The sequence below is a fragment of the Ixodes scapularis genome, unplaced genomic scaffold (assembly GCF_016920785.2).
Source record: "Ixodes scapularis isolate PalLabHiFi unplaced genomic scaffold, ASM1692078v2 PGA_scaffold10__122_contigs__length_95168666, whole genome shotgun sequence".
NCBI lineage: Eukaryota > Metazoa > Arthropoda > Arachnida > Ixodida > Ixodidae > Ixodes > Ixodes scapularis.
The window spans coordinates 82,476,058-82,492,996 of record NW_024609836.1 but is presented as its reverse complement, the minus strand read 5'-3'; the positions used below and the strand labels follow the sequence as shown (position 1 = coordinate 82,492,996).

General features: G+C 46.8%; 1 protein-coding gene across 1 annotated transcript; it reads right to left on the bottom strand.

Moving 5' to 3' along the window:
* Window positions 1-5,085: 5,085 nt before the first annotated feature.
* LOC8053212 lies at window positions 5,086-16,385 on the bottom strand. The gene is made up of 5 exons (XM_029982915.4): window positions 16,116-16,385; window positions 12,470-12,624; window positions 9,811-9,878; window positions 8,969-9,046; window positions 5,086-5,746 (listed from the first exon to the last, which is right to left on the bottom strand). The coding sequence occupies exons 1-5, from the start codon at window positions 16,233-16,235 to the stop codon at window positions 5,613-5,615; spliced, it is 555 nt and encodes a 184-aa protein (XP_029838775.3). The 5' UTR covers window positions 16,236-16,385; the 3' UTR covers window positions 5,086-5,612.
* Window positions 16,386-16,939: the final 554 nt, after the last annotated feature.

Here is a 16,939-nt window from a genome sequence, read left to right as displayed (position 1 = left end):
CTTAATTTTGTGATACGAATATTTTCCTTGTAGCGCACGTCCAACGAAACAGTTGTATTGAGCCACTTTGAGGACTACGAGGTGTATTTTAGCCTAAATTATGGGCTTTTTTTTCCAACTCCTTTGATGTATCTGACTACGGTCGGTTGCGAAACGCCTAACTGATGTACAGGGAAGACTACCATGGTCTACGGCCGTACCAGATGACACCAGTTTCCAGAAGAAAAAAAAAAACTAATGAAAAGACTAACACGTGAATGTAAAGAAGCATATCGACAGCTTGATTAGCAATGTTCTGCATCGGCCAGAAGAGATGAACTCGCCAGTTTACTCCTCACTGTTTGGTTTCCGTGGACAGCCAACCTTTAGTGAACTTCGCAGACTAATAAAGTATCGTGTAATGACGCACATAATTGATAGAAACAAGTAGTATCGTCTCGGCCTCTTTTTCTTTTAATGGAGTACTCGAGCATGTTTTGACAGGCCGAGTAGGAAATTTCTTAAATTGTCAATCCTGTTAAAGTACTCATAAACAGCATTTCGCGATATTGGCTCTAGGAAATAAATGATTTTTATATTAATATTTGCTTACTCAAAATATAATTTAAGTGACAGGCCCGCCAAATTAAATCTGGCATGCATTTGTGTTCCGTAAAATTGGCCAAATAAAGTTAAAGGGCGCAGGAGGAGAAATACCTCGGAACGTTTGGCTGAATTCTAGCGCTAGGCACCATTTCACGGACCTGTGTGAACAAATATTTATTCGCTTTGTAAATTTCGGCGTCGCCAGCCACCAAAAGTAAATCTCTATTCGCGATCGACAATCCTGGACTCAAGTAATTGTTATGCGGACGGTCTTTTTTTTTTTTTCGTCAAATATTGCATATCTTAGATACTGGCAAATAAAACAGCGTATGCAAAAAAAAGAAAGAAAGAAAGAAAAAAATTGTTCTTATTGCGCATGCGGCAAACCCCAAACCGCGTTTTGTATTTGCAAATAGAAACGACGTTATTTCTTTGTGCACGCTATTCTAAAACTCGCTAGTGTTAAGTGTTTGTAACAGTTACTTACGCGGGAAGCCTCAACCTTTGTGTTAAAGTAAATTAAGTGGATGGCGCTGGTTATCTAAATATAATCCATAAATCACTTAAATGACTGTCGAAATGGGAGCGATCACGGTATACAATTTCTTAAATTTCATAAGTAAACCCACCGACCGAATGTTTACGACGCAAAAAAAAGATCGAGGACCTCATGCATATGTAGGTGTGATATTATGAACAAACAAATCGCCTGATATTGACGTACCGTTACTTTAGCCTCAGATAAAATACAAGTTAAACGTTCGTTGTCTATCTCCTCCTCGAGTTTCCTGACGTATCAAAAGAATGTGTTTTCGATATATTATGAATGCAAGGAACGATACTTTCAGGAAATACACATAGTCTCCTTGCGCTGACTATTCTTGACGCCTTCCGATCCTAAATGCGCGATATAAATACACGCGCTTCTGACTGAGAATGTTCCGCCACTATTAGTAAACAATCCTCAGTTGTCATAAGGACCTTTGAACCTTCGTGATGTCTTAGTCACCCAGGAAACGCATCGGACTACAGTTTACGAAGTAAGGCAAGAAGCGCGGTGAAACGCGACGAAAAACACGAATACAACGCATCCGGCAAGGCGCGGAGGGGAGAGCGGAGCAGCAAGTTGAAGCAACCTAATGGCTGCCGCGTCACGTGATTCCAAGATGGCAGCGCCCATGCGGAGGAGGATGAAAAGGTCTTATCACGTTTACAGTTGTTTTTTTTTATCACCAATGTGATAGGATTGTCACACAAGAAAGAAACACGCCTCAGACAGTCTGCAGACTGGATGGTTGAAAGGATGGATGTCAATCGCTATACTCTTTGTAACGGGCGGTAGCTTGCGCCACCTAGCCTAAAGATTGCCTTTTTGTATGATGAATTGGCAGAGTGACCGCCGCTTTAGGATCCTACAGGCATACTGGTCAAAGAAACATCATGAAACTTAGCCTACACTCTAAGAAAAAAGGGAGTGCGACTTAGTCCCTCGGGGGACTAAATGCGCTGCCACCACCATTAGTCCCCTAGGGGAGCAACTGTAACGGGAGCAACTGTTGCGCCCCGTCAGTTAGTCCCTCGCACTAGCACCGTTGGGACTAACTGTTGCACCCTTTCAGTTACACCTCGAGGACCAACTGTTAGGCCCTTGCACTTGGTCCTTTGGGACCAACTGTTACACCGTTTCAATTGAACCTCGAAGACGAACTGTTAGACCCTTGCGCTTGGACCCCTGGGACTAACTGCTACACCGGTTCAAATGAACCCCGAGGACTAACTGTTAGGCCCTTGCACTTGGACCCCTGGGTCTAAACGTTGCGCCCTTGGATTTAGGCTTCTGGGACTAAACGTTGCGCCCTGGGATTTAGGCTCCCGAAACGAAATTGTGGAGTTCAGGTTAAAAGTAGCTTTATTGCCTCGTAGATACACATCGCATTCAAGGATGACTGAAGTCAAAGTTCCAGGGCGGTAGAATCCACGATAAGGCCAGATTCCGAAGAGCGCACTTGCGTCGACGATGGCTTGGACACTGGGACGTCTGCCCAAGTCGGTCGTGGTCCCAGCACCGCTTATTGGGGCTCCGGCAGCTTCTTTCCTGTTTGCGAGGAATTTGGATTATTAGTAACAGGGCAGCATTAATACCGAATCGCTTGACAAATATATGAGATATAAGTTATAACACACGCATAATAAATTAACAAATAGGCTGCATAAGTGATACAATGGTTCACATCCAACACGCAGTCTGTTGACAGCAAACCAGCGCAATATTAGATTTTAGTAGACCGTTCGCTGCGAATTACAGACCCAGCGCGTTCGTGCTCAAACTATGCTTCAAAGTGACGGCATGATCTCCCGCCATCAACGCGAAAGTCTAGTGTACAATCGAATAAATGTCTCCATTAATGCCGGTTCTCACACGCAGCGAAGCGCTGATGTAGCGCTGCTCACGTGTCATGAGCTACTTTTCGTCTGCCGTGAGCATGAGTTTTGTCGGTGCGATACAAAGCTTTTGACCGATCCCGTCAGCACGCGCTTAGCGCAAGGTCAGCGTTATGCCTGTAGCGCTCCGCTGCATGTGGACAGGCGTTTATGGTCAAGCGATCCTGCCAGGGTCTGCGAAACACACACACACACAAAAATAAGCCATCGGTAGAACTGGCGTTTCGCTCGATACGATAGAATATGAGGTCTCTGTGCCGCATAACAAAATCAGCAACCGGGCTGCCAAAAAGAATAGAGCATGGCGCGCGCTTTGCAAGCTAGAGAACGCGCTCAAAAGAAAACACTTTCTGAAGCCACAGTTAATAAATACACCATAAACAGAAGCACTTCGACATACCTTAATCGAGTTCCCTTGGCTTGCGACGTCAGAACAGATCAAGTGCAGTGCTTCAGTACCGCGAATCCAAACCCGATCCCGGCATGATCGGAGACGACACAAGGCGACCAGCCTCCGACGAAGGCTGTATTTCGACTTTCAACTTACTAAAAACAGGTTCTTTTCAAACAAAGACACTTCCCGTTTTCCCGACGGACCCCATCTGACCAACGCCCAACCCTCCGCGTGTACAAGGAGCAAAGAATGCGGGGTAGGGGATTGGGGGGAGGGGGCTGTGCGCGCAGAAGATAATCTCTTTTCCCACTCCCACTGCACACGACACAAGGACACCGAAGAGCTCCAAGGACGGGAGACGGTCGCCACTTTCAACACGCCGGTCGAGTGACCTCAAGCAGACACTTTTTTTTTCTTTCTTTTCTCTTTCTCTCTTAAGCATTTTCAACTTTCTCAAGTGGCTTTTTTTTTTTTTTTTAGTTTGCATTTGTTTTGTATTAGTAGGGTGCTGCCAGGTGTGACGTTCCGGGCGTGGTTCGTTCTTCGTAGTTCATCTGGATTGTTTTGGAAACAGCGACGACGATGGCATGAAGGCGTCTGGATACTGCCCCTGAATGTGCTCTTTAAGTGGAACGTGCCGTGCATCAAGTGTGTCGTTGCGGATTTTAGTTCGACATTGGACTACCCAGAAAGGTTTGTCACACAGAGACGGAGGCGCGTTCCCACCGGCGATGCGATCTAGCCGCGCGATAACTTCCATCGCAAAAGCGACCATCGCGGGCAAAAAGCGACGCGATTGGAGCAGTCGCTTCTCGACTCAACTTTTTTGCGATGCGATCTAGTCGCGGAGCGGCTGAGCAAATCAACGGCGTTCGGAGCGAGAGTTTTCGACAAACGACTCGCCAACGAAGGCGTTGGACTCGCTTATCGCACACGCCGGTGTGACCATCTAATTTTTTTTGCGATGCGATCTAGTGGCATCGCGCGACTGCTTATATCGCCGGTGGGAATGCTCAGTTTTAGGGATTGAAATGACCATTTATTCTGACTGCGAGACTCCGGTGTTAAAAGCGTGGCTTCTACAAACTGTTAAGTTTCATTTTTAAAAGAAAAAAAGTGTTAGTATTTGGAGGTGTTGCGTTTGGATGAATGCACATTTTTTGCGCGAAGGCAAATTACGTAAATGGGACTTCTGGAATGTCAACAGATCGTTTTTGAGGAGATAGTTGGAAGAAGTCGAGTCAACACATTCGTTCACTCGCTTTCACACAACGCGTGAAGCTCTACCATGCAATGTCTTAACGTTCCTGGCACATTAAACAAATTCGCCAGTTTCGTCCGAGTTTCGTCAACACTTTCAGCCGTGCTGGGCTGAGTCTCGCCGATCCCCAAGACAAGCGAAATAGCATCCGTCCTCCTGGCGAACATTCCGTTTGCATTCGGGGACTAAATCATACAGATGCACCCTGTCTGAGGGGGACTAATGGATGCTTTTGCTCGCGCACGCCTATCGGTTGGTCCCAGTCGAGCGCAGTTAGTCCCCAGCTTTTGCGCACGGTACCTAGCTTGAGCCAGATGGTCCTTTCGAGGAGCAACTGGGAGTTCAGAGGACCAAATGCTGCCGTTAGTCCCTTGAGGTCAACTTTTTTCTTAGAGTGTAGAAGAGACGAGAGTACATACGTAATAAAGAAGACACGCGCATAATCCTTTCTGAACGCGGCTTTGAGTTTATTTAACACACGTCTTCTCTCGTTGAAATCTCCAAAGAAAACGACGCCGCCCAACGGAAATCATGTGAGGCAGCAAAACGGGAACTTTACGAAACCAGTAGCGTAAAGTAGCAGTCGAGAGTGAAACGGAGTATATGGATATATATGGCGAGATAAAACCGACATATTAGTGTAGCTTCCCGCAATAAATGCGAGTCGCTCGTCGCCACACACACTTAACTGAAACTCGCATATATAATAGATACACCTTTTCTTTTTTTTAGTAAACGTGAAGTCTACAAAAGACAGCTATAGAGCTCGACGACTTTAGGAACTGCGAGTTCGTCCACCATGCTCGATTAGCAAGAAGAAAAAAAAAAGATGAAAAAAATGTCCTCGAAGGTAAACGTTGCAATAAGGTAAGTCTACTGTATACCGTACACAGCGCCGCGATCTGCCCTTTCGGTGTCGTGACAGACCCATTACACCCTGTCTTTGACGCAGTTAAAAGTGTAGTCTCGAAGGAAGCGGAGCTGTTCGATATTCTCCGCCTTGACCTTGAGCTGCTCTTTTTCCTCGCTGGTCCAAGTGTTCTTGTAAGTGACGTAGCGGGTAACTGCAAAAAAGGACGACAAACACGAACAGGTATCGATTGATTAATTCATTGACTTTTGAGTAACCGATCGATTAATCGATTAAATATGTGAACACCACGATCGGGCCAAATCGTTAGCATGGAACGTCAACGTCTACAGAAGCTTAGTTTTAAGAAAGCAATATACATCTACTACGGTCGCCGACAGCCTGCAGAAATGCGGAGCAGTCCCGGGCATCTCATCATCGCTTCGCAGCCAATCAGATGGCGCCATAGGCCGATAAGGATGCCCAAGAACCAATCGGGAGGCAGGAATTTGTGAACGTCACAAGCCACGCCCCCTTCGTTTTTCTAGCATTCAGTAACTGTGACAACGATGATAGTGGTTATACACACAACCGTCTGTCTTAGATCATTCAAATTTGTTGTTTTCAAGGCATGGTGAAAATATTGTGTTCAGATGTCCACAATTTGGGCAGAAAGTTTTTTTTTTTCCTTGCTTATCTTTGCCATTTTTCGTTTTTGAGTTTCCTAAAAAAAATAACATAGAGAGTATATCTATATATCTTATATTCGTTATTTATTTTGCATCTTCAAATGTCCGATTGCCCACAAACAAGTTAAACCAGAAATTTCTCTACTTGAACTAACTTTTCAGACCAGAAGTCGAATCCAGTTTGGTTGTAGTACAGAGAGGGCTCCATTCATCTAACCCATTTTTATTCGGGAAAAACAAACATATATATACACACACGTGTGTGTATATATGTTTGCTTTTCCTGAATAAAACTTCTTGAAAGTTTGCGCCTGTCCTGTATAATCTAACCCACTTGAAATAAATCTCCAAAACCAGTTCCGCGTATGCCCGGCCATTTTTATTTCCTATTAAAGTATTTAGCTAGGCGTTGCGTATGTTCCGTGAAAATACTGAAGTAAAAACTTACCGAAGTTAGAGGCTATAAATAAACACAAAATGTTGTCCTATGACAGTCAGCTTCCCCGCTAGATGTAGCGGGAAAATTGACGTCACATGACCTCAACGCCAATTCTGTTTTCCCGCCAAATTTAGCGGATAACTTTATGTCACATGACTTCATATCACGTGACCTATACACAAATTCAGTTTTCCCGCTAAATTTAGCGGGGAAATTGACATCAAGTGACCTGATGTCACGCGATGTTAGAACGTTTCACGTATGCGACACAAGCCTAGCAATCTGCCATATTTTTTAACGCAGTTGCAAGGATCCGCGACGGCTCCGCGGGTAGGCTGTTAGCACCGGAGGGTCTTGGCAGACAGCAAAGCGTTGCCGTGCTGTCGAGACCGGTTATAACGAAGTCGGTTATAACAAAATAGCGGCTACAGCGAAGCGATCACGATTTCCCATTCTCTTTTGCACTTCGTTATAACCGAAGTCGGTTATAACAAAATAGCGGATATAGCGAAGGGATTTCCGATTTCCCATTCCCTTTTGCACTTCGATATAACCGAAGTCGGTTATAACGAAATAGCGGATATAGCAAAGTGATTTCCGATTCTCGTTGACTTCGTTATAAAGCGCCATTCACACATTTGCAACCGAGTAGGACGGGTAGAGACAAGACCGGTTTTTAATCCTTTTACGACGTCTTAGGAGCAGCTCCGCAACAGCGCACCCGGTCCTAGGACGCGAGGTTCGGAACCTGCGTTTTCAGACGATAGTATCAGAACGTGCGCTTCGGGCCGGGAGATCCCGGTGGTTTGGGCTGGCACTGTAGGCATCGGCGTAGTCTTTTTCGCCCGCGTGGTGGGCGTTTCTGATGGAACGGCAACGTTCGGACTGCGTCTGGCAGAATGAATGACGAGGTAGCTAGCCCTGGTCGGTACTATCCACACCGGGGTCGGCTGTCTGAGTCTTCTCGCGAGTTCTAGGAATAGCTTGCTCGCATTCGAAGCCGCCTGTGGCCGTGAGATATGCGCAGATCGCAGGGCACTCAAATGGGAATGTCAGCAACTGCCCTATGGTGAGAAACTGAGCCAATTGGTTCTGACCTTTCAGACGGTGCTCCTGTCTGACGGCGCGTCGAGGATTCGCCCTTGTGCTGGAGCTCGAGAGCTAACGCTCCATAATCGGGCCAGGTCTTTTCTTTTTTTTTTTTTTAATCTAAAATATTATATTTTTTAACCTCATATATAGAGGAAGTTACATCTGCAGAGTTTTTTTTTTTTTTTTTTTTGCTTATGTATTTTTATTTGCCCTACGAAAGTATTAAATTATATATAAAAAAGGAACCTCCAATTCCAACTGAGTTATGGCGAATTCCAATGGTCGTTTTGGAGCGTGCCGGGATCGACTTTCCTGAAGGGCGCCTATTTCACTGGGCAATCGGGATCGACTCGGACGTGTTCCATTCGCCGTTTTGGCCCAGCTCCCACTCCAGATCTTGATTCGGATTCGAGAAAAGTCGCCACGTCGATTTTGGTGGATTCGAATGGAAGCCATCCTGGCCAGCCCTCGGAGCGTACACGTGACTTCCTTTCTCGCCGGACATATCGCCTCGGAAGAATTCGTAATGGCCGCTCGCGAAGTGCCTTCTGGTTTGCTGTTGCTGCTGCTTGAAGACAGTTCGTCGTCAAGTTGATCGAGAAACTCCTAAAGCAGCAGCGGCTGGATTAGCACCGACGACGAGGATTGCTTGTATGTCTCGCATGAATTCGACTGCCTTTTCGGACTTCCGCAGAAGAGGCTGAAAATCTTGACGTACCTGAACACGGCTCACGAGTGTTTCGATGAAGAGTCAAGTCGGCTACGCTGATGCACATCGCTTACCGACAGGCATCTTTCATGTCATGATTAACATCGCTCATGCGCTGAACAAGGGTTACTAGCGCCGCGATTGCGAAAGCATGTGCGTCGACATCGGGGACCGCGGGAGAGGGATGTCCCGGGAAAGTGAATGACGGGAAGGCATCCTCCGATCCCGTACGGGTGGTCACGTTCCACTGGGGAACTGGAGGCGGAGCGACTCCGTTCGGATCGCGTGCTCCATCTCGGATCTGGTCTACTGATCCCGGCGCGCTCCAAAATGGCCCGTGGAATTCGCCATTAGTCATTGACGGCGAAGTGAAGCAACTTCGTCTTCGACGCAAGAGTCACAGCGAAGTTCGTTACAAGGTGACCGACCGAACCCGTACTGCAATGTTTTTTTGTTTTTTTTTAATTTGTATTCTGCTTGCAAACATGATATATTCGATTCACCTACCAGAGCCGTCCGGGAAACACTCGAGCTGTACCAAGTACTTGCAGTTGTCGGTGTCCAAAATCAGCGATTTGCTCCGAGCTGGGTAAAGAGAATGAAACGCGTATATTCTACGTTATTCATTAAAAAAACTTATAACCTTGAAAACACATGCAGATATTATCGAGTTTTAGAATAGCGCATGCGAAAGTTTAGCGTTTGGAAAGAGATAGCGTCGTCGCTGTGCACCAGTCAAGAACGCGGTTTGGACTCGACGCATGCGCGCTGGCGACGATGGTATTTCTTGGAGTACGCGAAGCTTTTGCGTACGTTATTCTAAAGCTCGCAACGGACATCGTAATTTTTAAAAGGGTCTGTGACAAAGAATTTGTGCGGGCTGAAAATTTTACACCAACGGAGCCTATCCAAGGGCCCACCTATAAAGCAAAAACGATTGCGGCTAAAAATTCGGGCTGTGACGATATTGGGTGCAGCCTTTATCGCCGTCCTTTTTAATGAGCAGAACGTGAACACGGGGTTCGACACGAGTACCTTGAGCACATGACTGATTTTCTCCGGCACGTAATATGTGGACGAGCCTTACATGAAACCATCATTGTTTTGGCCCTCCGATGGCTGATCACCCCCCCCCCCCCCCTTTTTCCTTTTTTTTCTGGAACATTGGGCAAAAGTATCAATCTGTGCCCATGGCGTGCGTTTGTGTAATCAATAACGGAAGTGTGCTATTTAATTTAGACTTCCTTTAAAAAAAATAAAAAGGCTATTTCGCCGTGTAAGCTAATTAACTTCGACAGATAGGCATATATAGTCAGCACACGCAATAAACATATTTGCAGGAAACTCACTGTTGCTTCCCAGGTCTCTCTCAAAATAGTTAGGTCCGTTAACGTTCTTGTCGGGATGGTAGAGGTACCTGGAATAAAAAGAAAATCGTAAAACTTTGTGCAAAAAAAAAAGAAAAAGATGTCAGGATGAATTAAGAAAGAGTCTTCGATACTCGGCGTCAGCTTCGTAATCCGCGGTCGTAAACTGCTAATACATCGCACACAGCCTGCAAACACTGTCCGAGACCTGCTTCTTGTATGGCGGTCCTATCGCAGTGGTCATCAACTGTCCGCAGATTTGTTTGAGGCAGATTGGATGAAGCAAAACATGCTCCGAGCAAGGTTCAGGCGCGTTCGCAGACACTTCTGTCACCGCGTCTGCAACCAACGCCGCGTCTTTTGTATGTTTTATGTATGAAGGGTGTGACTGCGATTTCACGTTGCAACTCAAGAAGGCAGGGCGAGGGTAAGACGGCCCGGGGAGGAGGAAGCAGACGGAACGCTGTAGAAGAAAGAGGGAAACTTCCTTCTCTCTTTAGCGTTCCGTCTGCTTCCTCCTACCCGGCCCGTCTTACCTTCGCCTTACCTTCTCGAGTTGGAACAGAGTATAGGGTAGTCCTCGCAGCGGAGGTAAATCTATACATACACGAGCGCGTGCAAAGGAGTCGGCAGGTGAAGTTATGTGCTTACGCATCACTGAAAACTATGGGCAGGAGATCGAACTATAGGGGGCGCTCTGACCCCTTTGTTGTCCCCACCCTCGGTGTTTACTCAACACAGGGCCTGCGCACATGTCAACAGGCCTTATGGGCATGTCCATGTCATCTTTTACAATAGAGCGCGGGGAACAGTTAAATTTAAGAATACTAACAATCGACGAAGCGACGTTAAGTGCCGGATCTATCCTCAGAGAATGCGAGCTTCGGTTTTCGTGCAGAGCTGGGACCGTGCATGGCTGCATTGTTCATGCAGGCCGTATTGGAAACAAAAGAACCCCTCCTCTCCCTCACCGGAGAACACGAACTCCAGCCCAACGCTGACGCCGCGTTCGGTTATGTCGGCCGAGCGGTAAGTGATTATATTTGTTGTCCCCATCCGTGTAGTTCTAAAGTTAACCGCTTGGGGCGTCACGGTCGCTCCCCCTCCCAAATAGTCCTCGCAACCGGAAAGCTTGACGTTGAGTAGAAGGTCACGTGGTTTTTTTCCTTATTATGCACTTCGTAAATGACTAATCGATGGCCCAGCGACGGGTGAGCGGGAGAACAAGAGATACGCGTATACTATTCAAAGAAAATGGACCTTCTTTAAAACGTCCGCGCCCCAAGGCCTCTCCGCCGGCCATTGCTCGATCACACGTACTCTGAGCGTGCCTGTATTGGACGACACGAGGCCTGCGTCATCGTTGGGCGTGAACTCGGCTGAGCTCATATTGGACACGAGCGTGACGTCAGCGTTCGTTGAGTACTCGGATCCAATCACGCGCTTTGTGTCCGAGCCATGGCGACCGCCCATGTTGCTCGACGGACTTTTGAAAAGGGTCTTTTGAAAAAAGTTGGTTAAGTGACACTTACATCACGCTCATGCTTACATCATGCTCATGCTTACATCATCCTCAGCGTTGCGTCGTAGATGACAAATTTAAGTCGAAGGTCTTAAGACTACAGCTGCAGTCACACTGATAGTACTGTCGTACGTCATGCAAAAGACGGTTTGCAGGCAAAGCCTCCGGCGTGTTTCCTTCTTTCGTGGCGGTCCTGTTGGTCTTGTCAAATCTGTCTGCAGACAGGTTCGAAGCACGTATGAAGCAAACATGCTTGGAGCATGTGTTCGTCAATAATCTTGTCATTTCTTCAGCAAACACCGTCTTTAGTGTAATCTACGAGCAGCGCGACTGGGTCTGCAGAAATCTAGAGCGTCCTACTTTTCCGCGTCAACTACAATCTACGGAGGCCACCCGGCGAATGTCGAGGCTGATAATATGTTTAGATGAACAATGTGGCGATCAATGGGGATTCATCCGATGGAAATGCGCGAGCAGAGCAGAGGGAGGCCTCCGCCCGCACCCCCAAGGGCATTCCACCAAGTCGCAGTGCCCTCCTGCTCTCTGGCTCCGCGCCAGCTGTGCGACGCTCCTATTTGGAGAGCAAGTCGTCTGCTTCTTGCGCGGGGGATGCGGTGACGTCAGTACGACGCCGTGCTCTGATTGGATTTCATTGAAAAAATACTGGGTAGACCTTAAGGCATCTAGCATTGAGGTCTACCTACTCTCATTTCAATCAAAGCCAATCAGAACTCGGTGTCGTTCTGACGTCACCACAACTCCTGCGCAAGAAGCAGTCGACTTAAGTCCAGACGCAGCCGATGCTAAGAGGTAATGTGACCAATGAAACAGCGCCACAAATGCCAGTCATTAGTTTTTTTGTTTTTTTTTTATGACTGGTTCAGCGATGATTGAACAGGTGCAGAAACATGCCGAACACCACGATTGTGCGCTTTTGACGCTGTTTGTAGTTTTTTTTTTTTTTTTGTTTATGGTGCAACCATTTACACAGGGCTCATTTTATTTTTTGTTGTGCACGCTCGACTTTATCGATACAACGAGCGAGCGTTTTTTCTCAATTAATCCGCATTAGTTGGAAGCCTAAAAGTTATTACACCAGGGATTCTGGAAACGACTCACGATATCCGCAGACACGTCCCGTTCCGTTTACCGAGGGCGTAGCAGAGGTATTTGCCATCGTCGGCCTTGTCAATGACGTCTCCGAGACAGTAGGGCTCCTCTCCCGGAACCTTCCAGATGGACCAGGACTGGCCGTTGTGCCCGCAGTCGATCATCTGGAAGAGGATGACACCGTGCGCAGCACGACTTCAAGAATGTTGTCCAGGATAAAAGCTCTAAAAACGACGGACAAGAAGATTACTAATGGACAAAACATATACACCATGATATAAAAAAAAAAAAAAACCTTATCGACTAAAGCCCCGGCACTGGGACGAGAAGGGACGGACAAACACAAAGTCTCAAGATTGAAACTCTGTTTGTCCGTCCCTGCTCCGGTCTCACTTTCGGGATTTTAGTCAATAATGTTCATCTGTCACCAGCTTGTTTACGCCCTGACCTTCTGTTCATCTCAAAAAGACAAGCAGTGACAAGGCAATGCGATCTCAAGGCAGAGACGCAAGGCGAGGGACAATCTCTCCCAGAATTCCACAAATTACAAATCGTCTATTATAGTCTAACCTCAACCGAAAGAATCATGAGTTCAGTTCCCACCCCTGCCCGTTCCGATCTGAATGAACATATCGTACCGGCGTGCGGTCGGGGAGGTAACATTAAAAGAAGTAAACCCCCAACTACTTAATATTTGTCTTCAAAATTACATTTGTTGCCTTCAAAATCAAGTTTCAATCCGTACACAAACTAAAAACAAAATGGCAAAAAAAAATATATCTGTGCTGCCGTCTGTTGGCAGAGCTTCAATTGAAGCTCTGCCAACAGGCTGGCTCATGGCTTAGCTTAAAGAGCAACTCCGGTTTATACTTTCGATTTTGGGATTATGGCTTTTTTTAGTGCAGTTAGCGCCCCTGAATTGCAAGGTGTAATTTGTTTCTTGTTATTGTGCGTAGTTTTAAAGATATCGACGTCTCAAAGTTTTGTTTGGGGCGCGGCCGACAAAACCGAAACTAGCCGCTCGATGTTCCGGCAACACTGGAAATCAGCCGTTATGTGGACGTGACGCCAAGATCGTTCTCGTTCAGCGAGTACGCAGTCCAAGCGGCACTTACCTCTGTTGCGCTAGCCGTCTAAAGATAGAAGGTAAGCTGATTTTGTTTTAATTCTGTATACGTGGTAGTTATCCAGCATATGTAGCAAGAGTTAGTGCGTATACCCAAAAGCTAGCGACTGGAAAACCCGTCAACTCGTTCGGTGGCGTACTCGGCGGCCGCCGCCGCGCATGCGCTATGCCGTGCCGTACTCGTTGCTTGTATACCCAAATGCTAGCGACTGGAAAACGAGTGAACTCGTTCGGTGCCGTACTCGGTAGCTGTCGGCGTGCGTGCGGTCTCCCGCACTCGTCGCTAAGCCTAAATTGTCATGGGGGCTCCGTGGATGGAGCGGCGTTGCTCTACGCCGCGCTGCCAGTGACGTACAGTGCTGGCGCTTTCGCGCGGCGGGTCAGTCCCAGACACGAAGCTTTGAGGCTCTCCGGCGCAGACGGAGAGCCTCAAAGCTTCGAAGCTCGAAGCCTCAAAGCAAAAAATCAAAGCTCAAAGCCTCAAAACGAACAGACGTGTGTCAAGCTGTAGACATCTGTTTTTTCGTTATTTTTTCCTCAGGCGCGTAAAAGCCGAATTTGTAAGCTACGACACTAATTCACCACATAAGTTCGTCCAGGTAGTGAATCTTTGTACAAATAAAAAGGAAACTTGCCGCACTAAAAAAAAAAAAAAAAGTTCTTTGGGCAGTCATTTTCTTCTCGAGGCTAGCAAAAGTTTTTGTGGGTGATAAAGGAAAACAGAAAACGTTAGCAAGGTGAGAACACTTTCTTTCCCTACCACATTCCCACCCCCACCCACAACAATTTTTTTTATTAGAATACATAGGATTTTAAGTTTTCCTTCGTAACGTTTAACTAAAGCAAGTTTTTTTGTTTTTTTTTTTGCATTTTTAAATATTATATTTACCTCCAGCCGAACTCGGGCAAATTAGAGAGTTGTAACTTACGAATCCGAACTTTCGCGATTTCTTTGAAGTCCCTTGTGGTATTCACAAGCGCAATGTTAATTAATACTGCTGCGTAACGGGTTCGAACGATTGGGAGGCGAATGTTTATATCGCATGAGCTTCACGCGCCGGCTGTTCGCTAGTAGTCGTTACGGACCTGAATACTACGCACGAGATTGCGTAGTAAACAAGCAGTGACGCAAAGCAGAACATTGTTTTCGTTTTCATTACAAACTTCAGTGTTTGGAGCTAGTTAGTGGTTGTACTCTACATGCCCACCATTCCCCATTCAACAGACATTCAATGGAGCGTGAATGCTCAATCTTCAACACTGCACTTGACAATGACTGTTATATTTATTGATCAGGATACTTTTATCATGTTTACCTTTTCTGTACATGTACGATGGGCAAAGAGCGACGGCACGGCATCCTTTTTAAGCCTCGACCCCTTCGCTGACAAGCCACAAGCAGCCAACACCCGTAGGTTTCGTTCGTAACTCTCCGGCGAAAAATGATCGGAGCAGAGCTTCGATCTGGGGGTCGACGTCCAAGGCTTTCCAAAGTCCACTCGTCGAACAGCGTTCACCCACACCTTCTTCAATTTCTGATCCGTTGGAAACTTGTGAAAAAGCACCTCCGGGTTGCGCAGCGGCTTGTCTCAGCAGCCCACAGCGCTTTAAGTTGTACTCGGCATCTTTCGAGGAACAGCTGGGCAGTCTTGGGCGCACCGAGTTGCTCGCTAAAACGAGTCTAGGAGTCCTCACAAGCAAATAAACAAGGCTATACCGAAGCTACATGGGCTACAGGTAAAAGCAACGGCTAAACACGCAATTACAAGCCGAAGTAGCGGTGGTACCGGCACAAAGAAGCGCGCGCGACGGCTGCTCCGTTCGCCCGTCCGGAACGGAGGAAAAAAAGAGAACGATGTTGACATCACGGCCCAATGTTGCTTTAGCGATCGGCAACCCGCTGGCCGCCCGCTAAGGAGCAGCGGCTCGCGGCGGGTCGCGTTTTTATTATCGGCATTAGTTAAGAATGCGGCGTCCCATGGACGTGAAATTTTGGCTGGGGTCGTATTTTGTGTCACTAAAGCGATACCAGTAATTTAATTCATTTTGAGTTTTGGCCGGAGTTGCCCTTTAAGCTAGGTCATGAGCCAGCCTGGTTTGTCTAAAACGGATGAGTGCATGAGCCGGGGAAATCAGACGAGCTCTACTCGTCCTGAACGGCTTGAGCACGGCTCCTTGTTGACGAGCTAGGCCCATCAAAAACGGTTAAGGTACCAAACCCCAGGCCACTATACTCTGTTTCACCTTGTGTTGTACCGCAGGAAAAGCTACAAGCGCAAGTTCCTTGCTCTAGGGCACATCTCGGCGGCACATATGCTCTCGTGCACCAAGGGCAGCTGCCCACGCTATGAGCTCGCGCTTCTAGCCTTCGCTGCGGTACGACATAAGGTGAAACGGAGTATAGCGGTACCTCACTAGCTAAATTTCCCATCTACAGCGGCATGACTACAGCTTCAAACTGTCTAAAAAAAACAATCACAGCTCAATTCTACAACCGAAAACGGAGGACTGTAAGATGAAAACGCATACCTTGTTGAGGTTGAATTCTGTGATTGGACTCTGCTCGCACTCCTGGCTCACGAGGGCTCCAGCCGATGTCCACAAGAGGGTCACAAACACCAAGTCGATCGACCGTACGCTCACCTTCATCGTGTGAGATCACTCTGCCGCCCGGAAGAAAACAACTTTATCACGGTCGATTAAGGTATAGAGTGTGAAGGACGCCGTCACAGCTACGTCGTGGGGGACTACCTCGAGTGAAACTGCGCATGCGCGGTGACGTCATCTCGGGCCACGCGGATCACGTGTTAAGTGTTTTGAAAACCAATACTCGATAATGTCCTTCGTTGACGGCTGATGATCTCTCTGATCGTGCGCGGCTCTTGTGCCGTCACTTAAATACCGATTAGGAAAAAGACGATGGTTTTCTCTTTTCCTGGTATAACTCTCGTTTCTTGGAGGTTAGAAGATTTATTCGTTTCTTCATCGTTATTTTGACTGTAAGACGTAGCTGTAAACGATTCGAGCAAGCTACGTCTGCTTCATTGAAATTGCTAAACTTATATTAGTTCTTCTTTATTTATTCCAGGTAATTATAATTTGTAACTACATATGCTTAATATTGCAAAAGTTGGTCAATATCTTTGGCTGACGAGCAGCCGCACATATGTATGGCCGTACTTCACATGTACGGCTGTACATATATGGCCGTACAGATTCATGAATCTGTATGCTTCGAACATGTATGCAAACAGTTTTTGTATGACCAATGTGGCCATCGCACAAGGAAGAAACAAGCCTTTAACAGTGTCTGGAGACTGTTTTTTTACAAATTGTATAGCTTTGTTTTTCTT

Bases quoted from the DNA above. Each gene is read 5' to 3' on its own strand.
- LOC8053212 (XM_029982915.4), bottom strand. From the start codon at position 16,235: ATGAAGGTGAGCGTACGGTCGATCGACTTGGTGTTTGTGACCCTCTTG. The intron at 12,625-16,115 runs GTATGCGTTTTC...ATCCTCTTCCAG, and splicing joins CAGAATTCAACCTCAACAAG to ATGATCGACTGCGGGCACAA. The intron at 9,879-12,469 runs GTGAGTCGTTTC...TTTTTATTCCAG, and splicing joins GGGACGTGTCTGCGGATATC to GTACCTCTACCATCCCGACA.